General features: G+C 38.4%; 1 protein-coding gene and 1 non-coding gene across 3 annotated transcripts; both read right to left on the bottom strand.

Annotated features, from left to right (window-relative positions):
• On the bottom strand, nucleotides 1–27989 carry LOC136441738 (serine/threonine-protein phosphatase 1 regulatory subunit 10-like). 2 transcript variants are annotated; one of them, XM_066438185.1, is made up of 17 exons: nucleotides 27866–27989; nucleotides 20674–20748; nucleotides 14042–14151; nucleotides 13503–13589; nucleotides 12441–12576; nucleotides 12048–12099; nucleotides 11435–11878; nucleotides 10320–10601; nucleotides 9575–9727; nucleotides 9055–9170; nucleotides 6685–6812; nucleotides 5420–5495; nucleotides 4689–4958; nucleotides 3784–3925; nucleotides 3000–3131; nucleotides 2356–2550; nucleotides 1–1125 (listed from the first exon to the last, which is right to left on the bottom strand). In XM_066438185.1, the coding sequence occupies exons 2-17, from the start codon at nucleotides 20674–20676 to the stop codon at nucleotides 1007–1009; spliced, it is 2445 nt and encodes an 814-aa protein (XP_066294282.1). In that variant the 5' UTR covers nucleotides 20677–20748; nucleotides 27866–27989; the 3' UTR covers nucleotides 1–1006. The 2 variants fall into 2 exon arrangements, with proteins under 2 accessions (XP_066294282.1, XP_066294283.1); XM_066438186.1 differs by lacking the exon at nucleotides 27866–27989 and adding an exon at nucleotides 27592–27678.
• LOC136442771 (small nucleolar RNA SNORD24) lies at nucleotides 5147–5222 on the bottom strand. The gene has a single exon (XR_010757048.1). It is a non-coding gene; the product is annotated as a small nucleolar RNA SNORD24 (small nucleolar RNA).
• Nucleotide 27990: the final 1 nt, after the last annotated feature.

Here is a 27990-nt window from a genome sequence, read left to right as displayed (position 1 = left end):
TGAGATTGGATATGAAAGTTTATTACATAATTATCTGGAGCAATTGCATGCGCCGTATGTACAAGCCTAGGATGTCACATTGTGTAGAATGGCTAGTGTATTATGTATATAAAAGCACTGATTCAGTGCCACAAGTATATTTAGCTGTAAATGACTGCTAACATATAGACGTAAACTGCAACTGACTACACAGTAATGATACAAAAATTAGGGAGTTGCAACATACAAATTGGAGAAATAATTTGCAAACAAGCAAGGTTGATAATTGTTCTTTCATAATGATCTTATACATTGTATTCTTTAATACTTTGCTCGTGATACTCGATCATTAACGATTCATTTGTGCTGCAAAAAAGAACATATTACAAATATCCGTGTATACATATACACATGTAAAGGTTCACTTGTATTTTGTTCATTCAAAAGCACCAGGATCAGTTATCAAAGAAAAGGGTGGATTCACAGTTACATTTATATACACATACACATTTATCATGTGGGCACTGTGAAAACGGGGACCTGGCATAAATACTGTATATTTACATTCTGTAGGGGACTGCATTTCTGAAGCGTCAGCATATCACAAATGTTGTTAGGTGTTAAACACAAACTTCTTCTTTTACATGAATGTTCGTACAAAAATACAGATTACAATTTGTTTGCCTTTTTAAGTCTTCCTTTTGTTACAATACAGAAAAAGAATTATCTCCATTTTCTAGCTTTCTCAGCAGACACACAACCATATATAGCTTTTTTCTCACGGATCTTAGTGTCCTGTATAGTTTACGAACAAATTGAGTATCCTCGAAAACAAAAATTACCTGTTAGAAAATAATGCATACATAAAAATGTCAGTATCTTTTGGCAAATCTACCTGAAGCTGGTACCCATTCTAAGGAACTTAAATAGAAACTAAAGAACAACACTATAAATTATCATGAATTAACAGAAATCATGAGAAGAATATGACAGCTTGAGTAGTTGCGTTGGAAGGGGGGGGCATCTGTTAATGTGGGGGGAGTGGGGGTCCGTTGACACCTGGGTGGTAGAAGGTACAGCTGCCTTCGAATCTGCAGCCGGTCTGTGACATGAAGTGTCGGCATACTGGCATGTGGGATCTGTCACCTGTAGGGTCAAGAACAATGCAGAAACGTTAGTCTGATTTTTAACATACTCTAAGTATAACAAAGCATTATATAAAAAAATTTTGGGTAACATAAATCTTGAAATGTTTATGGTACATGTACAGTAGAATCCGCTTAACTGCACCATCCATTTGTCAGCGTTTTTGGTGCAATTATCCGGCTGGTGCAATTATGCGAAATGTCCAGCTGGACCGCACCACCATAGGCGAGGAGGTGTATTGTTAGTCAGAAACACTAGCACAAAGAAAACAGACGAAATTATTCAGTTATTAACTTTATTTATTGACCCTTTGCTGAAAATATAGAAATGACTACGAACCTGTTTTGATTTTGCATTCTTTCATTTTACCATGCGATCTACCGCATTACAACACACGTAATGTTACAGGGGAGGCATTCTGAAACATCGTCATGCCACTCATGGGATAACAGTTTCTGTGTTACATTACGTAGAGTGCAGTTGTCGATTTACGTAAATCATGTACCGACATGAAACTAGGAATTGAAACTAAAACTTGGTTACTGGTTACGGGTGACCCGCCCGGGACCTCCCATACGATTCCTATCAAGATAACTGTCAATGGAGACCGCCTTCTTTTGTTACCCAAACAGTTTTTAAACATATTGGCCGTATTGCGCCTTTTCACCAGCAGGTATCGGCTCATTTGTACCGCGTTTGCCGATTTTAGCGCACCTTTTCAGTTAACTTGTCGAGGATTTTTGAAAAAAAATTGGTGCAGTTATCCGGCATTGGTAACCATGCGCGGTGCAGATATGCGGAGTCACTAACAATGCAGTGAATGGGAACCGGTTTTGGATATTGGGATTCGGTGCAATTAAATGGAAGGTGCGTTTATCCGAGGTGCAATTAAGTGGCTTCGTCTGTAGTTTATTTTCACAGTTTTTGCAATGACGGTGAGTATGCATTTCCATCTTTTTTACTACTGTACTACATAATTGTATCAACCGCAAACCTAAAACATTGCAATGTTAAGTTCCTGCAAAGACAAATGAATTTGCAGCAACTGAACATCTGATCAGCAACATAAAAATCTCCAGTGCTCATCTATCCGTCTCTTCCAAGGCAATAGTATTTTACATTGCAGAAAGCGATGTTATGTTTAAGGAAGCTCAAAAGTGATTACCGGTGGTTCCTTAGGATACACAGGCTAAGACTGATTCTATGAGTTAAATTGTGCTATGGCTTTACCTCTGCCCCGACCTCTCCCTCTCCCCTGGAATGGTCTGCCCCGCATGGGCCCCCTGGGTGGTCCCCTGGGGCCAGGCCACTGTGGCCCTGGGCCAGGGGGGTGCATCATGGGGGGTGGGCCTCTGTTCGGTGGCCCCCCTTGGAATGGTGGAGGGCCCTGGTCTGGACCAAATGGTGGTGGGCCATTCTGGTTTCCTACAAAAGCAAGAAAGGGTAGGAAGTCAGATACACTTGTTCATGTGCTTAATATTTGGAATGTTTCATGTGTTGCACAAACAAAAGTTGAAACATTTTAGAGTAAAACCATGACACAAAGTCAAGAGCTTTTCAGTTCATTCATCATTCATGGCTGACGTTCACTCTGGAATTGTTTCAGACACGCATACGCTTGAAGCCTGATAGTTAACAATGTTGAATTTATGATGTTAAATGTGACTGCACAATTTTAAAATTTTTGAAATGACCTGTTAGAAATGACGCAATTGAGCCTGCAATGTTCTTTGAATTTCAACAAACCATTCGTTCATTCAATTTCAAAGATTGCATGTGTAAGATGCCTTAAAAATGAAGACAAAATGTGAAATGTCATTGCTTCAACATTCTAATAAGGAGAATCAACACAACTCAAGTTCAAGGATTGTTACCTGGGAAAGGTCCGGGTCCCATCTGAGGGCCCCCTGGTCCCATTGGTCCCTGGTGGTCGAATGGCCCTCCCCGCGGCATGCCATTACCCATGGGGCCTGGCTGTCCGTCCATTGGCATCTGGTGCATACCACCTGGTGATGTGGGTAAAAAAACTTACCAATTTAGGCTACTGTTATACAGCACAACATGTACATCTGCTATTATTTTTCATATCCTTAGAAACTTTAAAGCAAAATAATTTTTCAGGAGGCACAAATTTACTAGTAGACACAAGATGAGAACATTACAAGCACTTTTGGTGTATTGACAAATAATATGGATTGTGACTTGAACATGGTTTCTCCAGATTGCATATTTGCTACACAAAAAATTCTGCATTCTTCATACAAAATAAGGTATGTCTAAAAACAACGCGACACTTCCGAATCACAATTCCGGCTATGATTTGATGAAAAATTCAGACATCCAAACAAGGCCGTCTCCAGCTTTAGATATTTTTCTGTCCCACTCATTGTTTGGAAGAAAATGTCAATTTTCGTTTTTAAATCTATCATTTCAAGCTTACTAAAATACATTTGCAATAATTTCATGTAAGGACATTCAGGTTTTGGGGACGGATGATGTGAAATTTTTCCCCGTCCCAAGAAGCAAATTACCGTCCCAGGACGGAGGGGCGGGTCATGGAGACAGCCCTGCATCCAAACCATTTAGAATACCAGTAACATGTTGCAACATGCAGTGTGAGTGTACAAGGATGTCAATACACATGAACTCGAGTCTTACCTGGTCCCTGTGGACCGCCCAGTGGTCCCATCCCGCCCGGACCTCCCTGCACCTTGTTTAGGATGTCCTTAAGCTGCGTGGTCAACAGTTCTGGGTCCTGGTTAGGGCTCTGATCAGCACTAGGGTGTTCTCCTCCCTGTACCTGATAAAACAGGAAGTTAATACAACGATGCACCATACAGCCATGCTGTCAATGTCAAGAAGAATGTCTAAAAAAGGAAAACAGGCAAGAAAGAAATAGAGTACTACAAAAGATGTGCTTTAAAAAACAGGTTGACACTACTGAAAGATTCCAAGGGGGAAAACTTTAGTACGAGAGTACTTAACAAAAACTAGAGAATATTAATCATTCTTGCGGCTTCATATGACACAAGAAGTAAGAAACAAACAGCAAATTTATAGTAACGAAACTGAACAAAACAAGGATACAGTACACTGGGAAGAGTCACAGTAAGTGTGCATTGGTATGACCCCCCCCCCCCCCCCCATCCATGTCTTCATTTTGGCACAATCTGATTCCTAGCTAAAGCTGTGTATTAACATCCCAACCTGCGGAACACCTGATGCTAATTATAACACCTGGCTAAAGCTAACCTGTCTACAGCTGACGTGGATCCTGAGTAACTCCTGTATTACTGGCACCTTCACATGCAAAGAAAGCCAGAGTAATACTTTTTACTTCAAGTCCCTAAATTTAGTTTGAACAATCAGACGACTGATGACATACTTAAAAGCTGCCAACCGTCCTTCTACTGCTGTACAGTGTCATATAATGACAAATTGCCAAGCCAAAATCAACATGTAATTTGTCTATCAATTTGTATTCGAACTATTCAAGAGTTACTCATTTAGCAAAGACTATATGAAAAGGTGTAAATCTAACAGTTATTGAAGTTGTAACCCACCATAATTGAGGATAACAAGTTGAATCCAGGGTTGGCCTGTGAAGTCTGAGGTTGAGGCTGTGCCTGTGAGTTTGGTGTGGGCTTGGGCTTGGCCATGGACTGCATGAGGTTGGCTAGAGCAGGGGGCAGGTTAACCCCTGCTAGACCCCCATGGTCTGACATCATCTGTTGTTGTTGAGGTGGCGGTCTCTGAAGCTGTTGTAGTTCCTCTTCTTCTGCTGTGGGCTGGAATGGGGGAGGCTCGAAGAAGTCCACTTCTGGCACCATTTCCTGTGCAGGAAAAATTGTTTTGATTACAAGTACTGTAAATTCATTTATCTTTGCATTTGATTTTGCAGTGGGAGTGGAAAACAAAGTTTTTGCTGTGTTTTACACATGAAAACGGTGAAACTAAAACCCCAGCCAATATTTCAAGATTTACAGTAGTAGCTTGCCAATATGACATTAAGACTCATTTGTGCCTCAGCGATCTTGGTGGTTAAGGTTGATATCAGTGATGCATCAACTAGCAAATATTGGATTTCATCACTGGCACATCAAGATCTTCAAACTTTCACAATATGGCAAGATGGCTTAGAAATGATAAGCATTGAGTACTTTTGATTGACACACAAATCAACTAGCATATCTTTCCTACATCTTAGATGGAGAAACACCTAGAGTTTGTTTACCCTCGTGATATAGTTGCACAAGTTTTGCTGTGGAAACTATGTGAAGTAAAGATTTCTTACCTCGTCCAGGGGTATAATCTTGGGTTCTTCCCTTGTATAAGGCTCTGGGTCAGGTTCATGAGGGCTATCTGGAAGACTGCAAAGAAGGTAAGATTTCTGATAAGTACACTTGAAGAAATCCTATTGATGCATAGAGTCGATTCCACATTACCGAGAGGGTGTTTGTTGCCTTTTGTTCTAACATTTGTAAAACCTTTGTAACAATCTAAGGGAGATAAGTGACTGTTTAGAACAATTTCCAACATTCATGTGATGTTCTAAATAGTTTTTGCTGTGTTCCAAGATGTTAGACAAATTTCTAACATTGCACATGTTATTTGTATTATTTTCGAAACTGTTGGAAAATAGGTTGATCATCTGTTCCTACATGTTCCAACATCATAACAACATGGTATAACTGGGTCAGTGGGATGGGAACAGGGCAATTCACACATCCCTTCAAAGTATAGGGGATTAGGCCTGGGTGCCATGCATAGACACCTGAAGACAAAAGTCCAGACGTGAAATCTAAAAATATACAGAGGCAGACAATAGAGTGTGATTAGCACCTACTTTTATGGGGGCAATAACCCAAATCTACCATTTGAAAAATGATTCAAATTGTTCCAACATGTTCGAACAGTGAAACAATCACATAGATGTTTGAAAATTGTTCTAAATAAAGAGATATGTGTGCAATTACTTTCCAAATAGTTCCAACATATATAAGTAAGTTCAAACATGTTCAAACTTTCATTCTTGATTGTTTGAACAATTTAGAACTATTTTGACTTGAATAGTCTTTTATCTAAAATTGTTTGAACTCACTAGCAATATTACCTGAAAACCCTCTCGGTGACATGGAATTGACTCTAGAATTCGTATTCACTTTACATTTTGATGATCTATTCTTTTCACAACTTCTGTAACTAAAGTCTATATTCATTTGTAATTGTAATGTTCACAGGTTTTGTGAAATAAAGTACTGTAAATATGTCAATATCCACAATGTTTTTATTTCTATGGTTTAGCAGTGATCTCTCTGCCGCAATCTCATGACACTGCGAGTATGCATTTCCAATGTATTACAATGTACTACAGAGTTCTTCCAACCTTGAACTTGAAACACTGCAAAGTAAATGAATCTATAATATTCATATATATATATCAGTACTACTACCTTTACTATTGGGTCCAGAAGCCTATTCTATCCTTTCTAGTTTCGGCACCTCTAGATCACAGTTAACTATAATAAAGCACTTAAATTTAGCGAAGTAAAACCTTACCTAGACTTTGAGAAGAAAAGCTCTTGCAGCACACACTGTTCCCTCTCCTTCTGGATGTCTTTCTGTACACTCTGGTAGCCAAAGTCTACTGTCAATGGTGGCATGTCTATCCTTGGTGGAGGCTTCCACTGCAAAACAAGATTAAAAATGATTAACTTTCAGTATAATGGCTCAATTTGGCTTTCCTATTCACACTGGGTTTTTTTCTTTCTGTTTTCTTTCACATGACCAGTAAAGCGTCTTTAGACATAACACACCAGTCTTGTATATTAAGTACAAGCTGTGGAAGACCGAACTGTAAGGTTTGATCCACTCACATCCGGATGGACCCCTACTCTTCTCGACTAGAGTGGTCAGCTCTTAAATGTGCTCGAGGTGTGGTTCTTCTCAAGATTCGACAGGACATCCCTAGTTGAAACTAGAGTTCCACGACCTCATATCTTCGCCAAATAATATGAATTGTACCGACAAATGCAAGTACTAAATTAGCGCCATTTACCAATATGGCATTACATAGCCGTTTTTCTCAACGACCATTCAATTTAAGTGTTTATTTGCTTAAACAATATCTATCAATGTTCCCCCCTTCTCAGTGGCTTGATATGCTACATGTCTGAAAGTCAATGACAGTTAGACATCCAGGTAATAAGGATTTTTCTGATTTGTTTATTCGGCTGTAGATAAGTACAACCAGGGCTACCCAAAGGCTAAGGCTAGTATTACGGGTTAGCCCTAGTAACTGAACAATATGCAGACCTTGATACAAGCTTTCACAAAGACTAAAATACGACTTAAATGCATATGAACAAGCACAAACATAGAACTCGGCGGATTTAAAAAAAATTCATTAATCATGCAAATTAGGTCCTGTTTGGCATAATTATCATCTTACGTCAATCATCAGATTCACTTTTAAATCTAGCTCTCTTCATACCAAACATAACAGATACATTTTAGTCCTTTCTTTTCAATCGCCCAGCTAGTAAGCTAGCTGTTGACCTATATTCAGGACGCCAGCTGTTGACCTAGATTCTGGACGCCAGATGTGTACTATCACATGCCACGTACTATGGTGCAGCAGTGCTATACATTTTCCTCAATGATTACGTAAAGTAGGTCATGATCTGCATAATGAGCATATCATTATGTTGATCATCACCTAAGGTACATATATACCAAATACAAGAATGATCCATCAATCACTGCTTGAGTTATCCTCCTCAAAAGTTGCAAACAAATAGGCCCACTGCAGTTTAAGGCAAGCCGCAAGGGGGCCCAAACTTACATCACTTACTCCCTGCCCCAAGATCTATCTACCACTCAAAAATCATAACCATAGCACCTGCAAAAAAGTTGACCACAACCTTTAAGCGGATTAATAAACTTTCCTCATTTATTATGCAAATAAGCTCCTGGTTTTCATGATATGTATTTGATTATGTAAAACATTACCTAAGCTATTTACATGCCAAAAATCATGACGATCCGTCAACCCCTTCTTTAGTTATTCGCCTCCAAAGGTTTCAACAAAAACGCCAACTGTAGGTCAAAAAAATCCGCTAGGGGGCCCAAATTTACACCACTTATTCCCTGTTCCAGACTCAATGTATTACTGAAAAATCATGAGCCTGGCACCTCAAGAAAATTCGACCTCAAACTTTTAAACTCAGCTGCAGCACCTTAAATATCCGCTAGGAGGCCCATTATCGAACTTGACCTTCCTCTCTGACACTCCTACCTACCCACTAAATATTATGCACAGCCGTCAACAGAACCTTGAGTTATTCTGGCGACATACAAACTCACACAAATACAAAGCCCGCTGCAGTACTGTAGGAAAGCGCCAGATGAATGATTTTCGAACTTGACCTTCAATCCTACAACCGCTTCTGATCTACGAAAAATCATGAAGATCCATCAACGTTTCCGTCACTTTTTTTGCCTACATACAAACACAAAAACACGCAAAGTCCGCTGCAGTACTGATAGAATACGCCAGGTGAACGGTTTTCGAACTTGACCTTCCTTTGCACAACCACTACACACCTACCAAAAATCATAAAGATTCATTGAAGCTTTCTTGAGTTATGCTCCTGACATACATACAGACCCACCCAACAGATGTTTCAACCGAAAACATAATCTTCGCCGAGTACTTGTACTCGGCGAAGATAACTAGGTACTCATTCAACATATATAGCTGGTCTAGGCTAATTTTGGATATTCTGACATATCATAACCAATAATTTGTCCACTTAACATAAGAAATAAGTTCAGTTCCTTTTCTGCTTATTAAAACAAGCTACATTATCAGCACTGGCTTAAAAAAAGCTTTGTAACCTAATGTAAGATACGGTACATCATACTTACTCCTTTCTTTTCTATCATTTCATCTGCGCTGAGTCTCTTGGCAGTCTCCATAATCTGTCTCTCCAGTAACATCTCCCTGTGGGCAGCTTCCTGGAAGTTTTGCACGTTCACATTGGCTGTGGGGAGAAGGATTCATAAATCAATCAATTAATCAATCAATCAATCAATCAGTCAACCAATCAAAATCATTTTACTACATTTACTACATAGTTTCAGGTCCATGCATCGAAAAATAAAGCTAGTCAAACCTAGTCAGCCAACCACCTGGCACAGCCAACCATCTCCAGTGATAGACCACATTAAAACAGTCCCGTCCAATTGTGTTAGTCAAACCTGCCCAAGAAGACCACTCAGGGGACTGATAAAATCTGGTCTATGTGGACAGGTGGTCACTTCTTAATGCTCATTTCAATACAATTATCTGAAGGACTACAACAAGTGGTCATATTGGCCAAGTGGTCCTCATGTACAGGTTTGACTGCATTACCAAAGAGACAAGAGACAAAGAACAGAAACTAACCTCTCTCAGACTCATCCATCTCGAAATAGAACACTTCCTTGATTGCGTCGTCCACGGCCCATTTCACAGACTTTTTCCTCCTGTTCTTTCTCCTGGCCGAGACCAAGATGCTCCCTCCCTTGTATGGCTCGGGGGGCTCCAGTTCTTCCTCTGCTGTAAAACACAATTCAACTGGGTGTCAATACAGACTTCTACTACATGTACATGTATACAGTTTTCTACTAGTAGTTGTATAATAGTCATTGATCCTTCCATTGTTCATTCTCTCACTCACTCAGCAATCACTCTCTCCCTCACAGTCACATTTGTTCATTACTTTTTCTATCACTCGTTCATAGGGTATCGTCCCTCACCCGATTTACACAGTACTGGAAAGGGTCGCAGTCCTTAGAACACGACATTAAAGTAAGCCATGGTCCACTGTCATTGTATTTCTTATAAAGAACTCGGGAAGTTTCCATGATACATTATACATGTACTATGAACCTGTATATACTGCAGATATTGTTTTCTTTCTATCCAGTCACCACTAGTGACTGGTTGAGATCACTTTTACTCAATCACTCTCGGTTTGTCTCTTACTTGTGAGAGGGAATGCAATATACTGAAGATATTGTTTTCTTTCTATACAGTCACCACTAGTGACTGGTTGAGGTCACTTTCACTCAATCACTCTTTTATTCTCTTACTTGTGAGAGGGAATGCAATTCAATTCCTTCACTACACTTCTTTATTCTATAATTACCTTTCCTCTCAGCTTCTTCTGCCTTTGTTGGCTTGTGGAAGTCGCTATCCATAGCCTCCTCAATGGGAGTCCCTGGTCTCTCCTCTTTAAGTTCTCCATCTACTGGAGAGGGTGTCCTGGCTCTGTCATCCCCACCCAGGGGGTTCCCCTTGGGGGCGGTGGGGGATGTGGGGGTTCCCGGTTTGGAATTTTTTGGCTTCTTCTTGACCTTGATAACGTGGGACTTTGCAGTATTGGCACTTAAAGCTTCCATGAACCCTGTGTCATCCATGGCAACAAAAGCTGTGGAAACAAATGACATCATCTGTCAATCACTACATAACACATTAACTGAATCAATACAAATTAGACTAAAACACTGGTATCTTTTATCATCTCACTCTGATATTTGATAAGATTCTTGCTATAACAAGGCATATATTTTAGGAAAAGTCTAACTTCATCGTTTTATGGCTTGGGATTGTAACGATTCTACAGTTAGCAGTAATTATTAATGAAAATACATACTGCATATCTTGCAATGTTTGCTGTGGTTTTAATTTCGCAGTGACCTCTCCTTTGCAAAATCATGACACCTTGAATATGTGTTTCCCTTCATTGCTACTGTACCAGTTAGAATCGTGAACTTCAAACAACACAAACAGCTCCTTTCCCTTCTACTGCTAGCCTGGATGCCAGACCCCCAAACTCTGAAATATCTATTGTCACGATAGATATTTCAGAGTTTGGGGGTCTGACATTCAGGCTATTCTACTGCCAAATGACGTCGCCTCAAAAGATGACTTTACAGTAGTTAACTTTAATATGAACCAACCCAAGACTTGACCATGCAATGAATGGAACATTTGTTTTGTTTTGATTTATTTTGTATTCTTTTGATTGTCCCTTTATTGAGCATATGTATGCTAATTATGAGTCAACTATGATTTATTTGTATACAGCCTGCAATTTACTTTCGTATCAATTCTTATTTTCTGCATGTTCTTCTTGTATTCCGTGTTGGGCTCCTTTGGAAATCAGTCAAATGACTGAAGTGACAACACAACAATTATTTACAGTAGTTAACTTTAATGTGAACCAAACCAACACTTGACCATGCTGTGATTTGAACGTACGTTTCGCTGGTATGATCTTGACCTTGGCCTGTACAGGAGAGTTGGTAGTTCTGTTGAGAGGCTGAGGTCTGTGTTTCTTCTCCGGTGGGGTTAACAGTTTATCTATGGGAGAACTCGGCCTCTTCGCAGCAGGTATAGAACTACCCGGTCTCTTGTCTATAGAACCAGACTTCTTAACCGGAGCCGGCAGTTTGGTCTCTTCCTCAAGTCCTGTCGATCTCGTCTTAGCAAACGCAGGAACTCGAACCTTAGTCGACCTGGCTTTCTTAGGCTTTTCTGGTTCTGTTGAAGACGCAGTCTTTTCTGCAGAGGTTTTAGAGTCTTTGGTATCTTCGTGGTGTCTCTTGTGGTGTTTTTTGTTGGGTTTTTCGGCACCTCCCTTGCCCTTGGCATGAATCATGTTCATCCAGTATGTCACTAAACTACTGGCCATACTCTTGGTTTCTGTCAAGAAAAAAACAAAAACAAATTTAATTATGGAAAGTTTGGACGATCTTGTGAAACTACATTTAGTACTGTAGACATGAAATAAACCATTTGTTCGAAAAAATGCATACAAAATGTAACGAGTCACAAAATCCTTTGAAATCATTGTGAATTATGCTTTACTTACTTTCATTGTCTGATGTTTTGCTGAGCTGTTTAACAACTTTTGCAGTGTTGTTCTGAAAAGGAAATGATACTTGTCAGTTGTTGTACATTTATCACAATATCCCTTTACTTGATCACAGGTTATTAACAAACCAAGTACTAAACATTTGAGATACAGTATTTGACTTTAGAGCCAGAAGGGTCATTTAGTCAAGTTGTGAAGACAAAAGACACATCAGAAATCTGTATCTGTATCTATATAGCCGGTATAACCACCATTCGGCGTAACACACCAGCTTCGCAGGCACGCGGCGCGGCAGCAGCTGGTTATATTACACCGAACGATACAATACATGTGAATAACTAGTTCAGTAAAATAGGAACAACAGAGCTGCAACAAAAATATATTGCTAACCTTTTTAAGCTGTTCTATTGTGACAGGCATGTGTTTGAGAACCTTGATGACTTCTTGTAGAAGTGGAACATTATTTGTGTCCTTGGCATCGGTCAGCCAAGAGTTCATGATCCCCCAGCCTCCAATCTCTACAAATCTGGAACAAAACACGGAAAAACACAGATGTAATCAATGCATTACCATTGAACAAAAGAAATTGTTCAACCACGAACTTAAAACAACATGAAACCCTACTACTACAAATGCAGAAATGTTTGTGGTGGTTTTATGATCACGGTTTTCACGGTAAGCTCTTCGCTGCGACTTTAAACCCACCGCGAACACTCCATTTTCTCCCTACGGTGAAATTAAAACCATGCAAACTAAAATGCATTTACAGTATCCTATTACTCTGAAATTAATTCCATCCGAAAATAAATACATTTACAGTAGTCAGTCAAGAATCGTTTTACATCAATCAAAAGCCATGAAATTGTTAATTGTGGTAAGGCTGCACCAAGTAATTTTTATGGATGACGTCCTTTGGAGACCCTAGATCTAATGCGAGAGCGCGAAAAAAAAACAAGGGCCGAAAAAAACAAGATGCCTAGATTTGAAAAATCTTGTCAGCAGGAAAAATCTGCACTGTTGACAGGATGATCAGTAGAAAAATTGCACTACTGAGAGGACGATCCTGTCAGCAGTAGAAAAAATGCACTGCTGACACTGCCTGACAGGATGATCCAATTTTTTCTACTGATGACAGGATCATCCTGTCAGTAAGTAGCCACTTCCTTATTTATGCATTTTGCGTGACGAGTTATATGCATTTTGCGTGACGAGTTTTACATTAATCTTACGATTTGCGGTACTGTCGTAACTCTTTGGTCATAGTTACAGGAAGCGGAATTTCTTGTTTTTTTTCTGGGTACAGACCAAAATCAATGCGCGCGCGGACGTCATCCATAAAAATTACTTGGTGCAGCCTAAGCTGCAATTCCTTCTTTCCATGAAAATGATTACATAATGATAAACCAAATTACAACAGTAATGAATATTGTGCCAGAGGTATAATCTACTTACTTTGACAATGTCTCTTCTGATTTCGTTGCCCTCAAAATGTTGAGATAACAGCATCTGCCTACCAGTTTCTTGGTGGCCTTCATTTCCCTGAAAAAAACAAAGCATACTTTATTCGGGATTCAAAAGAACATAGTCTGTATAGCGTATTTACATACTCAATGGCCTTACAAACCTTTAAACAACATGAAAAGACCTTATTCACCAATCCCACTGCATGCTGGGAGATACAGGGCATCATGGGAATGTCAGCTGACGTACAAAATCATTACCATGATAACATAGACCAAACACAGTATGTGTGCAGTGCATACGCGCTACCATGGTAATGATGTCATTTGACTCCTTGCTACCCATAGTGCCATGCATCTCCCAGCATGCAAGGGGATCGATGAAAAGGTCTGTTGATTGAAGCTTGGTGGAATGTATAAATTGGACTATACTTCAAGCCATTCAATTGCATCATCATCAATTACATTATAGCAGTTACTCTAGTACTTTCATGTATCATAAAATCATACAGCAAAAAGGCGGCAACTCACGTGACTACTTTGAGGACTTCCTGGGGGCTTTTGATGTCTCCCTCCGCCCCGAGAAGGTGGGACAGACCTTTCAGGAACTCGTATGGGTTCATTCTGTCCTCATCTTCCGGCTGCAGGAAGAAAAAATAAGAACACATTTAACGAGAGTGAGACAATTCTGAAACTATAAGTGCGTATATCGCATTCAATGGTACTGCCATGGCCTGGACTGTGGTGACATGGTTGAATATAAGAAAGTGTCAATTAGTAACTTTGTACTCTGGCTGCAGGGAGAAAACAATTAAATTAGAACATATCTAAGGAGAGTAATGACATTTCTGAAGACAGGACTATCAACACCTGTACCGCATTCAAAGGAAATGCCTTGGCCTTGGGTGACCTGGTTGAACATAAACAAAATCTAAAAAGTGCATCAATTAGCAGGAATAAACTTGATGTTATGAATTAATAACTTAAGAAATGGTGTAGTTCATCTAGAATTTTTTGGATGGAAAGAAATTCAGTACAATGATCACATAAGTAGCAATAGGGGAGGATAGAATGAGGCCAAGGACACTTTGAAGCATTGAAGTGTTGTAAGAGATGATAGCATGAGATGACGAACATTTCACTCAAGTGTATTGAGGTTAAGTAGCAATTACACCCTACGGGATAGAACTCTTTCTCCCATCTAAAACAGGAATGGCTGAACACACCCAAAGAAGGGGACATTTCAATATGAATTTATTCAAAGAGAGAAAAATGCTTCATGTCTCTGGGTTACAATTGGGCAATCATAAAATTGATCCTGAAATTTTTTCATACCCATGAGACTGGCTTTAATCGCAGAAATGTAGTCAGCATTTTTGATTGGCAAAAAAAAGTAGTTTCAAGAGGAATAGAAAATGGACAGGAAACTGGTACTGTAAATCTTGAAACATTTGCAGTGGTTTTGTTTTCATGGTTTTAGAGACCTCTCCATGATCCATGACACCACGATTGTGCATTTTCAACTGCAAACTTAAAGCACCGCGAAAACCTCACACCCTTCAACCGCAAAAAATAAATGAATTGACAGTATTTCATTTCACTTGAGTGACTGTCTTGTTCTCTATCAACTGCAAAAATTTAACTTGGGAGTAAATGTTTCCAACTGATTTATTTTGAATGGCCAATGATGTGCAAATCAGCAGTAATTAGATACCTGGGACAGGTATCCCTTTCAGTCCTAACCACTGAGTGACACTGGCTTCCCCCACTGACATTGACTGTAACTGAACTGGTATGAACATTTGCGCCGTTTAGTTGCAATTATGTTGCTCCTGGTTTACAAGAACTGTTCATAACAATTTCAGCAAAATTAAAAAAGTTCAGTACGTCCGCAGTCATTGGAAATGTCCAGCAAAGAAATGGTGCAAGAATGGTCATCCTACTACCTTGCCAAACATTCTGGCTAGTGAAGAAATATGACTCTATTTCGAATCAATGGGTTATACTATAGTTATAGAACACAGGAATCTTTAGCGAGGAAAAGACATGCGTTTGTAGTCACTGTAGTAAAGCTTCCTGGTTAATGAAGGCTTACCGGGTACTAATTGTCACTTAGGGTTACATTTTATAGCAAAAGCGTCTTGAAATGTCAAAATGGAAAAAAAAATTAATTTTTGCAGGGATAAAAATATGCTTTGCTGACCCAAAGGTGACGGATTCGTTTTTATTGTATTGTATGGCTAGCAGGTCACTTTACATCTGCATATACTGTATGTAGTAACTAAGCATGTATGCTGTCACTTTCAGTGGTATCTGAGACTTTGTCTATCTATCTCCACTGCTTTAAGAGCAAAAGGATGGTACTGTAAGGCAATCAGTCATCCACTCTGCTTCTCACTAGCTCAGAGTAACTGAAACTTCAACTGACAATGGTGTTCGTGTCAGCACTTTTCAGTTCCCTTCACAGCTCGGCTACCATATAATGTGAGCTAACGCCATTCATCCACTTCCACACATCCTGTGCACCTGACTGCCGCAGAGAAGGAACACTCCACACAATCCGGTACGTTCCACATCTTTTATTTGCTCTTGAGATATATCCAGTACCACAGTGCAGTCAAGCTGATGAAACAAATACCTACGTGTATACACAGTTACATATTTGCAGTATCGTTTTCTGCACATAAAATGCGATCTTACTGTATCCCAACACAGATGTTCATATTCTTTTCTTCTATTTTTTAATCATTGTCCCTTTTCTTAAAAGATACAGAACACAATGGAAAATGTATCTGTTTTGCCTTACCTGGGTTGGCACCTGACACAAATCTTGTCCATTCCGTCCATGGTTAACTTCTTGAGGTTTGATACATAATATGTACATGTACATTTCTAAATGGTTTCTTTATCAAATGTGCTTTCTGTAATAAAATTGAAAACCCTGGCGCAACAAGAAGTTACTTTTACCATGGTTTTTGTCTGAACAATTCAGCATTAAGACTGGCTTAAGAATCCTAGTCACAAATCCTCTGGACATTCTCTGCCAAACTTGCTCGAAATAAAGATCAATCTGATGTGGCTTACTACTTCACATTATAGCTTCAGAATCGAGGCCTGATGATCAAGAAAATGTAGTCCTTTGAAAATGACCATATTCCTTGTCCACCAGGCCTGCCATCTGAGGCTAACTACTGCACCTTTACTCTGTTGAAACAAGGTTATATATAACCTCCATGGTTATATAACCTCCTTGGTTGAAAGTTGTGAAGATGGGTACTCTCCAAGCAGAGGAGTGGTTCCAGCTGGTTTTGGACATGTTTTTGGACGTTTTTGTCAGGCTTTCTACTTTGTCATGTTTTTTTGTCTCTATAAACCACAGAGTTAATAGAGACACAAAAAAACATGACAAAAAAGAAAGCCTGACAAAAACGCATAAAAACACGTCAAAAACCAGCCTTAACCACTCCTCTGCTTGGAGAGTAAAGACAGAGCTCTCTCTCTCTCAAATTTTTTCTATGTCCTCTCAATATGACAAAGTAAAGCTCTGTGCCTAGCACCTAGGGCATGTTTTGTTATGTTCTGAAACAACCTTTGATGGGCAAATTTCAAAAGGCTTTTTGAGTACTGTTGGTGACTTGATGAAAATGTTAATGAACATCTGTCCATCAAGGTAGACAAAATGGTTGGATTATTTTCTGTCCCAAGTAGAAAAACTTTTCCAGGGAAAGAAAGGGCGGCAGAGAGAGCTCTGCATTGACATTGCCACCTATAACCCTTATGAAAAGTCACACCTTCCTTGAAACACAACAAAAAAGTTTGAGACCAAAAATGTGAGGAACTACACAACAGAATTTAAATGTATGTAAATATTGTCACTCTGGCAAAACACATGGTAGAAACTGTCCAAGGCCACTGCCAAAAGTGTAACAAAAAGAAAAGAAAAAGGAACCTAAAAATAAACTTGAAGACTGCCTTACAATCAACATTCGTAATCAATGAGAACTGCAACCCTACTAAATCTCATACAGATCACTCTGATTACTTGAATATTAAGGGAGCTATAGGTTATGTCTTTGACATACTACTTCTCGGCATTCAAAATTTAAGCTTTTTTTGTAGAAGACACGTTTGACTATTGATAATTGCCTCATACAGATATTATAGAGACGAGCTCTACGCTCTCGTCACTGATATCATTTTCTATGAACAGCGTCCTTGCTAAAAATGACATGTATACACTGAAGGGTAGTGGGAAGCATGGGGGATGGAAGTAGAGTAATGGTCAGTCTTTAGAAGACAAATACACAAGAGGAAAGAGACAGAGGGAAACACTGGGGTGAAAAAAAATAGGTCCTGGTCTCACACATCATACCATACAGTGTTGGTACCGAGGAAAAGTCCTTCACAGTAATGTGTACTAGTAGTCCTGCAATTGTCGGTAACTCTGGCATTGTTTTGCTGCAGTCTGTGTTGTTGCTTCAGGTTGATGCCTCAGTAGCTCCAATAACGCTGTAAACCTACTATAAAGACAAGCAAGACTTTCAAGTTAATAAGTATGTTCACTGTTTTCCTTCTCTTGGCAGCAATACATGCTAACATAGCTAAAAGTCAAAAGCTTTAGATATGTTCACAGACACTGCTATCTATTTCAAAGAAGACCAAAATGGAAAAATAAACTGGGCATTAAGTACATTGTGAAAGACATCATTTTCAATCATGCCTCAAAAAATATTATTGGCATTTCTTCAAATAGTGTTTAGAACATATCAATAACACGCATAACTGTTTCCGCAGTGTATATACAATTATTATCCACAACAAATATATATGAAAAAAAGTTTTAAAAACTTGTTGTACAAAAAATACTACTTTCGACAGGGGTGTTGAGTATTCGTAGCAATTGTAACAAATTCTGACCCATCAATATTTTTCTGAAATCTTCAATTCATTGGGGCATGAGATTGTCATCAAAATGACCGAATTGGCAAGGATTTATCAGAATTGCTAAGAATGACAAAAGCAAATCCAAAGCAGTTTCAACCTCTACAAGGCTTTCCTCACAGGTCAGACCACATGTCAACATTGAAGACACTGCACAAAAACCTGTAACAATGGAAGGGAAGGCCAATAATATCAAATCTACCACTCGGTTCAAAGTCACAAACAAGATCTCTTAATGTCTTGGTTAGAAGTCAGACCTGGAAAAAAAGAATAATGGCAATTCATTGACATACAATAAACACTTTTTGATCGACTCTCTAATTGTAGCATACAAAATCATTGCAAGAAAATGCCATACAATTTTGGCTCACACACGTACAAACATTTTCAAAATATCATGCAAATAAATGGGAAAATACATGTACAGTACATGCAATCAAGCTCATTCGTTAAGGCCCCCTATCCACTAGACAGCAATCAATAAGCGACCACTGAGCAACTAAAATTGGATTTGTGTAAACCTTGATTGGAATATGATGCAAAAGTATGATTTAAAACATAACAAAACAGGAAATTTCTTGGGCGATCTGTCCAATATTCGGTCGCTTATTGGTTGCAGCCTCTGGAGGATAGGGGTGTATAAATCCATAGCCAAGCGATCAACAATGAAAATAAAATATTTCTTTAAATCTTAACCCTTGTCCTGCGGGACCCTATATACATGGGTTGCACATTACAGAGCCTATAGTGGGTCCCGTACATGTATATGTACCGGTTGGGTTTTCTTCTCAGCTGAACGAATCATACTGCAGCAAAACACACCGAACGCGGAAATAACTATGGCACAGCCACGTGGAAAAAGTCCAGGGCCAATGACTTGAATAAGAATTCAAATTAATGAAATAAATTTAGTCAAAAAACACCAGCAGGACAAGGGTTAAGACTTGTATGTTACCATGATGAAATAACAAATATACAAATGTCATACAGCATTGAAGATATAATGTAGCACTGAACAGCTATTATGTAGGATGCAATGCACTGCCCTTACTGGCCTCTCAGTCATATATAAAAGTAGTGACTGGATACAAAATCAAGGTTTCTACTGCTGACATTGAAATCACCAGCTGTCAAAGATATATCATGATCACTTGCTATTGTTAGGGCCGTTAATAATGAGTTGCCAAAAATGAAAATTAGCAATGAAAGACATCACACAAAAAAAATCCTAAATTTGTGAAGTCACACTTCCGCAGACTAGAAAAACGGCTTACATCACTGCTGAGAATTACATCATTTCCCTTAACATTCAATTTCAAACAGGTTCTAAGAACATGCTTTTACGGATGTGTACTGCATTCCAATGCGACTAGAATGTTCAAATTTGATCCAATGTTGACAGAAATGATGTAATACCCCCGTGCTGTAAGCAGTTTTCCTAATTGGCAAAGTGTGAACAGGTCTTTTTGATCACCTAGAATAGAAATTTCTGCCTTGTAAGGCTATTCCAATCTTCAAGCAACTTTTGGGTACATATAATATGCAGGGCTCGAAATCCTGGGTGCATGTGCCCCTTTGTGCACCCAAAATTGGAGCTGTGCACCTAATTTTTGACCGTGGGTGGCTACTGGGTGCACCTGTGCACCTAGATATTTTTGTAGGCTATAGGGTAAAGGTACTATTGTACACTAGTAATACAGAATATTCTTGAAATGTAAGTATATAACCTTTTGTCCTACTTAATTTGATGTAATACTTGTTTTGAAGTACAGCTACAGATTGAAGTTCTTAAGAGAGGAAGTAATTTCTTTTGTTGAATGTTGACATTTAACTTTATTTTGTGTGGTACACCCAAAATTCTTTCTGTGCACTCAATTTTTTTGGGTCGGGTGCACCTATTTCCAAAAATGAATTTCAAGCCCTGATATGATAAATATATCCTTGCCTTTAACCATGACAAATTTTTAAACCAAATTCAAGTGTCTAACATAAGGGTCACATTAAATTGTCAAAACCATAAGCAAAACCACTGATATGTGCAGAATTTGTCAGCACAATTATAGCACAAAAGGACAGCAATGTCCTTCTAATTCAAAATGAAGAGTACACAACTGGTGATCTCACTACCTTGCATGTGAAGTGCCACAATAATTCAGCATAATATACAAGTACCGAATTCTATCATTACAAGCTTGGCAGTACATAGTAAAACATCAAATTACCATGTTTGCTATATGGATGAGTTGTGACTTGTGAGTTGTCCAAGTTCAACAGTGGAACAGTGTTTCTTCTCTAACCTGTTCAGGAGAGATGGAAAACAAAACAAAACATACAATGCATCACATTGGCAAACCAAAGTCTAAACAAATTTCTAAGAGGGTACACACCAGAGCAAGACTCATCAGATAATGGCAAACACCAGTATGAGACACAAGAAATATTGCAATGCGAAAATGTACAAGATCAAGAATCATAATAAAGGTCATGTTGATTTCATTATATGGATGACATCCGCGCGCGCATCAATTTTCGTCCGTTTCCCAAGGAAAAAAGTTTTTGACTATTCTGTAAATCATACAAAGCAGCTGCAAAATGAGCCGTAGATTGTACTAATGTGGTACATTGTCAAAATCTTTTCCAAAGTCAAAGAAGATGTGAAAATGAAGATTCTATTATTCGCTATACCATCCTCTATGTGTTAATCATTTGTTCAGCGTTCCTGACCACATAGATTTCATAATTAGGCCACCCCAATTTAATTTCTTTGGTAACGGATTTTCATTTTCCAAAAAAAATTGTTGAAAAAAAAAATCATGAAATCAGAAGGCTTGCCCAGCCTTCTGTTTTCATGAATTTTTTTTTCTAAATTTTTTTTTTAATTTAAATTTGTGTGGCCTTAAGGCAACTTTTTTTAATTCGCATGCTTGCATCATTTCTTGGGTTCCTAGAGGATGTCATCCATATAATCAAATCAACATGGCCTAAGAAGCAAGGGAGGAGGCCAGTCTACACACTGCTAAACTAAGTCAGTAACAGACATAGCTACCATACTAAGGCTGTTTCAGAAAAAGGGCAAACTTGAAACATGAAAATTGATCTCCATAAGCAGTGCATGAAATGTCTTATTTCTGTTTTTGGAAATATGCAAGTCACAACTACTGGGCCTGCATCAAATTTTCTTTTGCTTCCCTAACTGCAGAATGTTTATCATGTTTCTTCAAGCTAAGAGTTAATTGAACGCAATCGATCATGGTACAAAAAAAAATGTGACCTGGAAAATACATGGGTGCTCAAATGATATTTCATTAGCCCTAATTAACACTTAAATAAGTGTCCTAAACATTATACATTGTTTGTATACTAATTGAAAGTTAGAGTAACATTTTGAAAGCAGCTAAAACCAGGAATTTAAGTATTTTCGTCTCCAGCTTTTTTCCCATCCCACTCACTATTTGGGAGCCCATGTTGTCAATTTACATTTCAACATAATTCAAGCTTACGAAAATATATTTTCATTAATTCTATGCCATAAAGCTAAGATTTTGTTATGGATGTGGAGAAATGCTTGTCCATCCCACCAAAAAAATTTCCGGCCAGAGGCTGCCCTGATCACAATGTTGGACATCTCATTTTTGTCAAGTTGAAACTTGTAAAAGCGACTACTACGATTTGCATTTCATTACCCTTCAGTTACATAATAAAACTTTAAGGATTGAAGCGTTCAAGTTTTTTACCAAAGAAGTTTCAATTTTAGATCCATTGAATCTGATACATGGAAAAACTGTACAACAAGGAAGTCAGGGACTTTCTTCAACTGTTGGTGCCAAAATTTGTGCATTTTCGGCTTGATTCAAATCCTAATGTGTTTTTTCTTTTAAGAATAGAAAAAAAGTTGCAACTCTAAGAACCAAAAAATTAAATTGGAGCAGTGTTCATTCATCAGATCTATGCTTGATTCAGGAACAGGACTTTCAGGATATTGTTTACTAAAATTTGTAGATTTGCTTTATGTAAGGGTCTATTTTGCATGATTTCTGTATCTGTATTGCCGGAATAACCGCTATTCGGTGTAACACACCAGCTTTGCAGGCACACAGTGCAGCAGCAGCTTTTTATGCATTTCTGATCTATTCATTTCTAAATATACTAGTAATATGGGGTCATCAGGATAACGCATTTGAGCATTTATCATGTACTTTACAAATTCAGTCTGAGGTTCAACCAGTTTTATTTACAAACAGACAACTTTTTATATGGACTTTCTGATGTCATATGCAGAGTGGCAAACTGACATATTTGGGTGTTTTGTTAAGATTTCACACTGTCAGACAGAATACATCTAAAAATATATCTGTCTGTGCCGCTCTCAAGTTGCTAATGCGAGCGCAACGCTGTCAAATTAACCTTCAGTACTCAACTCCCCAGGCAAGCAATTCAAGAGCCATGTGGTGCCCATTGAGTACTGAAGGTTTAATGTCATCAATGTTTTTACACAGAAATGTCTAAACTACTAAAAGACACAAAAAATGCATCAGATTTGTTATAATCATTCTACAACAATAGCACATCAGCAATATACATAAGCATGCATGTAACAATTGGAGTGAAGAAAGAACAACATACAATTGCAAACATTTTACAATTAGGCATGCAGTTTTATCAATAGACAGTTCGTAGTACATATCAAGTATGTGAAGCTCACAAGACCCACATGTGACTCACACAGTAAAAGATTATCACTGAGCAACCCTGCCAAGAGCAATGTTTACACTATACTCTACTTACATTCATCAATTGGTTAGGCTTCTTTTCCTGGCAGACGTTGGTTGGTTGGTTGGTTGTTTTTAACGAACAGAATAATTGGTCTAAAAACATATGGTTTGGAGTAAGCCTTGGCCTAAGTAATCAAATTTATGGCCCCTATTGCAGCCTTCTTTTGAACATAATTCAATAGCTAAAATTATGCTGTCTAGATCTACTTTCATCTATGTATAGCACTTATTCATCTATTTATTGGTAAAATGTTGCATAAAAGATTTACCACAACTTGTATCGTTACTAGACAACCAACTGTCGGAGGTCCTAGTTTATTTTGTATGGAAACCCCTACCTCAATCAAAATAAAGAAGTCACATAACAGAAGTCCAAGATGATGATTTGCCTATAGGACAAGTCAAGATTGCAAGGCACAAGACTAGACAACATACTTTTTCCACCATCTAGAACTGCATCAGAATTCCGAATTCCACATCCTTTAACTCATATCCTTCATAGTGCTAAATTGGTTTGATAGCAAACATTCACCCTGTACTCTTCACACCATACCCCATACTTGAATGGTGCCACCTTTCCTACGGTATACATGTCAAAATGACTTTTAGAACAAAGGCTTACACAAAATTCCTATCTACATTGACCTAACATACTTTTTAGCAGATAACTAAAACAGATAAATGTAATTAGCAATTCTGTAAATGCATCAAACTCCACAAGGCTGAGATAATTGAATTTGCAACATACCACTTGCAACAACTTTTTCAATCCGACATTTCAACCTTAAACTGTACTGATTGTTACAAACATCAAACAACCTCACCTTTTTCATAAAACGAAGTACTGTACTACTAAGTATAACCTGGTGTATACCAGCAAAGCTGCCTTGTACTACCACTAGCTACTTGAAAAAGCATGGTGCTTCAACATTCACCTTAGTTGAGGACATCTTGTGTTGTTGCGGAGTGTCCAACAAGATAAAATCCAAATTTGAATTTCGTCAGAAAAAGACTGTCATTGAAGAAAAACTCCCTTTGACATTTTTGAGGATAATCTAATATTTCTACAAATTGTTTGGGTATGGGACAGAACTGGTATGATCAATTTTAGCAGCATCATGATATTACATGTTTATACCATCCCAAATACCTAACTTATGATTCTACCCAGACCCAACAGGTTTGACAATAATATTCAAGAAGCATCAAATATCATTCATTTGAATAGGAGCGTGTTTGTCCAATTCTAAATGCCTAACTTATAATTCTATCTGTAGCCAACAACCCTCCAAAGTCCAACAGACAATTTGACATTAATATTCAAGAAATATCAAATTTCATTTATCTGCACAGGAGCTTCCTCCCCAAAACTGATTGTGGAAGAGCCCTAGCGGCCAAACCTTACTATCTTCTCCAACAGACAATCTGACATTGATATTCAAGGTATCAAATTTCATTTATCTGCACAGGATCTCCCCTCCCGAAAACTGATTGTGGAAGAGTCCTAACCTTACTATCTTTTCAACATATGCCTTCAGTCTCCCATAAGGTCCTTCTCAATTTCTTTCTGCTTGGATTCAACTAGACTTTTTTCTTTAGTAGCATTAGTGACAATCGTGTTTTTCAACTTTCACGGCATCCCCTTAGGCACCTTACAATAGCAAGTAGACTGTCCCTGGCTTGAGGACTACCTATCAAAACATAGCCCTTGTCACGTCTTCTGCCTTTAAACTTGGTTAAGTACACCCTATCCACACAGGTTTCTCCTTCATCTAATTGTGCCCAATACAGTACTTAGTTACGACTAAATTTCCTTTTATCTAGGGCAAAGGCCAATATATAATTATCCCTCTATGAAAAAAGACTGTATTGTGTCAAACACAAATTTGTATTGTGCATAATGCCTTCTAATCATCATATTTTTACTTTATTATGTAGTTCCTGCTGGCTGTAAATAAAATAGCATAGATGTCAGACTCATCATATATATATATGTAGTACTGTTTAGTAATTTGCCATTGCTGTGCATTTTGATCATCATACTTTTAACTACACTGGGCAGTTCCTGTTACATATGAATAGAATATCAAAGATATAATCATTAGGCTTGTTATTTAGTATTGTTAAGTAATTTGCCATACGTTGTATGTTACAAATATTGTGCAATGAATAGAGGTTGACTTTAACATCTAAAATCCCCATATATTTTGGGTTTTTAATAGATTATGGGTCACCCCTTTCTCACTAGAACTTCCCACACATTTTGTTAAAACATCATGAAATACCAGTTACAAGAATATTCTTCAATCACAAAATAAATCTTGTATTCTGATTTCTTCCGCCATGCGCCAAAAGGTCTCCAAGTCCTACAATTTGAAAATTACCAAACACCTATCAAGCCTTTCAACTTCCCATACACCCTGAGCAAGAACTCAAGGTTTATAACAATAGACAGCTCTACTACCTTCAGTATAAAGGGTCTCATTTCAGCTTGATTGCCAAGGTCACCCAGTGCCCATTCCTACTTGATTTCGACCATAAGATTCTAAAGACACAATCTTTCTTTTTCCAGTTGGGTAGGCTAATGATATTCCATGGCGCTACACATATGTGAACCTGTCTCAAATCTCTCTCAATTCACAACCTCTGGAACATGCCTAAGTTGAAGATTTTCCTCCATGATTATTAGAATAATTACACCCATTCAATGTCCCTAGGACAGAAGTCCAAATATCAAGGACACCTATCTCGAACATAATAGGCACTGTCCATGAATTCCTTACCAATCATTATGTTTTGCTGTTTTCCTATAACACTTCATTCCCACAATTTCTGCAAAACCTGAAGCCATTTGATTGAATCAGTGATCCACACCTTTCATTTGCTGCCTACTGACTGGGCTTTATGTACAGCCCTCATGATGTCATTGCCTTTCTTATGCAAATTTTGACTAGCTACTCCCATATATGGCAAGGGTAATGACTGATGGTGGGTGGGGCTACTTAATATGCAGCACAGAAGTCGGCATAGATGTCTTGTCACTTTTAAACAAGCAAATTGTTTTAAGACTGAATTGTGTGAAGCAACAATGATACTTTGGAAATCTAGGGATCATAAAATGACAAAAGGTTTGTGAGGCAACAACAAAACTTCGTGGAAGTTACAATCTAGCTGGTTTATATGCTAAAGCAAGGATATATACGCCTCAGGCTAAAGAAGCAAGTTATACTCTAGATATACTTGGAAACTTGTTAGTGGCTGTCTACTGCCCTGAGTGCCTATCCAGATTACCATAATAAGTGCCTATCCAAATAACCATACATAATTCAAAGAAAATTACATTTGGGGAAAATAGAGGGTAAATCACCAGACATTGGAAGAAAACATTTTTTTTCAAAACAGCTTTTTACTCCGAATTTAAAGGTATTTTTGTGATGGCTGTTGGATAGTTTATCTGTCTCCTATAATAATTTGTACTCTGACCTTCCACATCAGTTTTGACAAACCTGTCCAACCAGTGTGTCTCAATTTCAATTTACAAATTTTGCCAGTTTGTAGTCTGACATTTAACTTGTTTAAATTAAAAAAATCAACACAATTTTTGTCTTCTCAAAAAACTAAGAATTCTTTCCCTAAAATAGCCTATGGCCCTAACATATACATTGCAATCAGCTTCTAACTCACTTCTCCCATACTGGCATCTTGTTCTTTTATCAAGGTTACTTCTGGTACCACTGACCAGTTTTACCGCTGACCATACAAATACTGTTTGCTTCTGCTATCTACCTGTAGCATTCAATTGTTTAACTGTTTTTATGCACCTTCCCACATTGTAAGTCTAAATTGCCAAACCAGTTTGTCCAGAATTGGTTTTACTCGAGCAATTTTACTTGAGCAGTTTGTTAAATTAACCTTGTCAGCAAAATGGAATAATTCTTTTCAACAAAATTAAGAATCCTCCCCTTTCCAACCCCATAAACTTGTTGGAAATGGCTACAGTTTTAACTCGCTCCACTTGTACTGTATCTAATCTAGGTTATTTTGGCACCACCTATCAGTTTTACCATTGCCACACGGATACTTTTGCCCTCTAACGCTATCTAACTGCGGCATGGGGCTCATATACGTCCCCATGCTTATGACCTCCCAAGTGCGTCACTACTACAGCAAGGCGTGCTCAGATCAGTCACTCAAAATGACTGCAATTTTTTCCATCTTTTACTTTTATCTCATATATTTCATCCTTTATAAATATTGTCGACATTTATGGCTGGATGTTTATTTTTATGCGGGTGTGAGCTTCACATAGATAACATTTATGCGATAAAAAAATTATTCAGTGATGGCGGCACATCACGAGTACAATACCTTCCGGCCTTACTGGCTGGCTTCCACGTGAATCGCCGAGAAATCGTCAACCAAAATGTATCAAATATTGCTCAAGACTATACGGGGGTCCCGTGCTCGAGGAGGTGCCTCGAACACGTTAAACAGCCTCATTACCCTAGACATTGGGTACCTGCCTGTGGCACTGGCTGCAAATACACCTGATACACCTGATATTATATGAGAGAGGTGTATAGAAAAGAATAAGAGGAAATAATTTTCTTCTCTCGGGGGTGAAAATCTCCGATCAACGTACGCATCTGAGCTGTATGGCTTCTTCTCTCAGAGAACAAACGTCGCCATGTTGTTCAAACCCTGGGGTGTGGACCAAGACACGTCCTCTTGAAAAAACTCAAGTTTTCTTCAAGAATCCACCCCATC

This window comes from Branchiostoma lanceolatum, chromosome 9 (assembly GCF_035083965.1).
Source record: "Branchiostoma lanceolatum isolate klBraLanc5 chromosome 9, klBraLanc5.hap2, whole genome shotgun sequence".
NCBI lineage: Eukaryota > Metazoa > Chordata > Leptocardii > Amphioxiformes > Branchiostomatidae > Branchiostoma > Branchiostoma lanceolatum.
Note: the sequence above shows the minus strand (reverse complement) of the source record. Positions and strands in the feature narration are given on the sequence as shown.

Excerpts from the sequence above, each read along its gene's own strand:
- LOC136441738 (XM_066438185.1), bottom strand. Across the intron at positions 13,590-14,041 it reads GAAGTCCTCAAAGTAGTCAC|GGAAATGAAGGCCACCAAGA; the intron begins GTGAGTTGCCGC and ends TGTTTTTTTCAG. Across the intron at positions 9,728-10,319 it reads AGAAGAAGCTGAGAGGAAAG|CAGAGGAAGAACTGGAGCCC; the intron begins GTAATTATAGAA and ends TGTGTTTTACAG.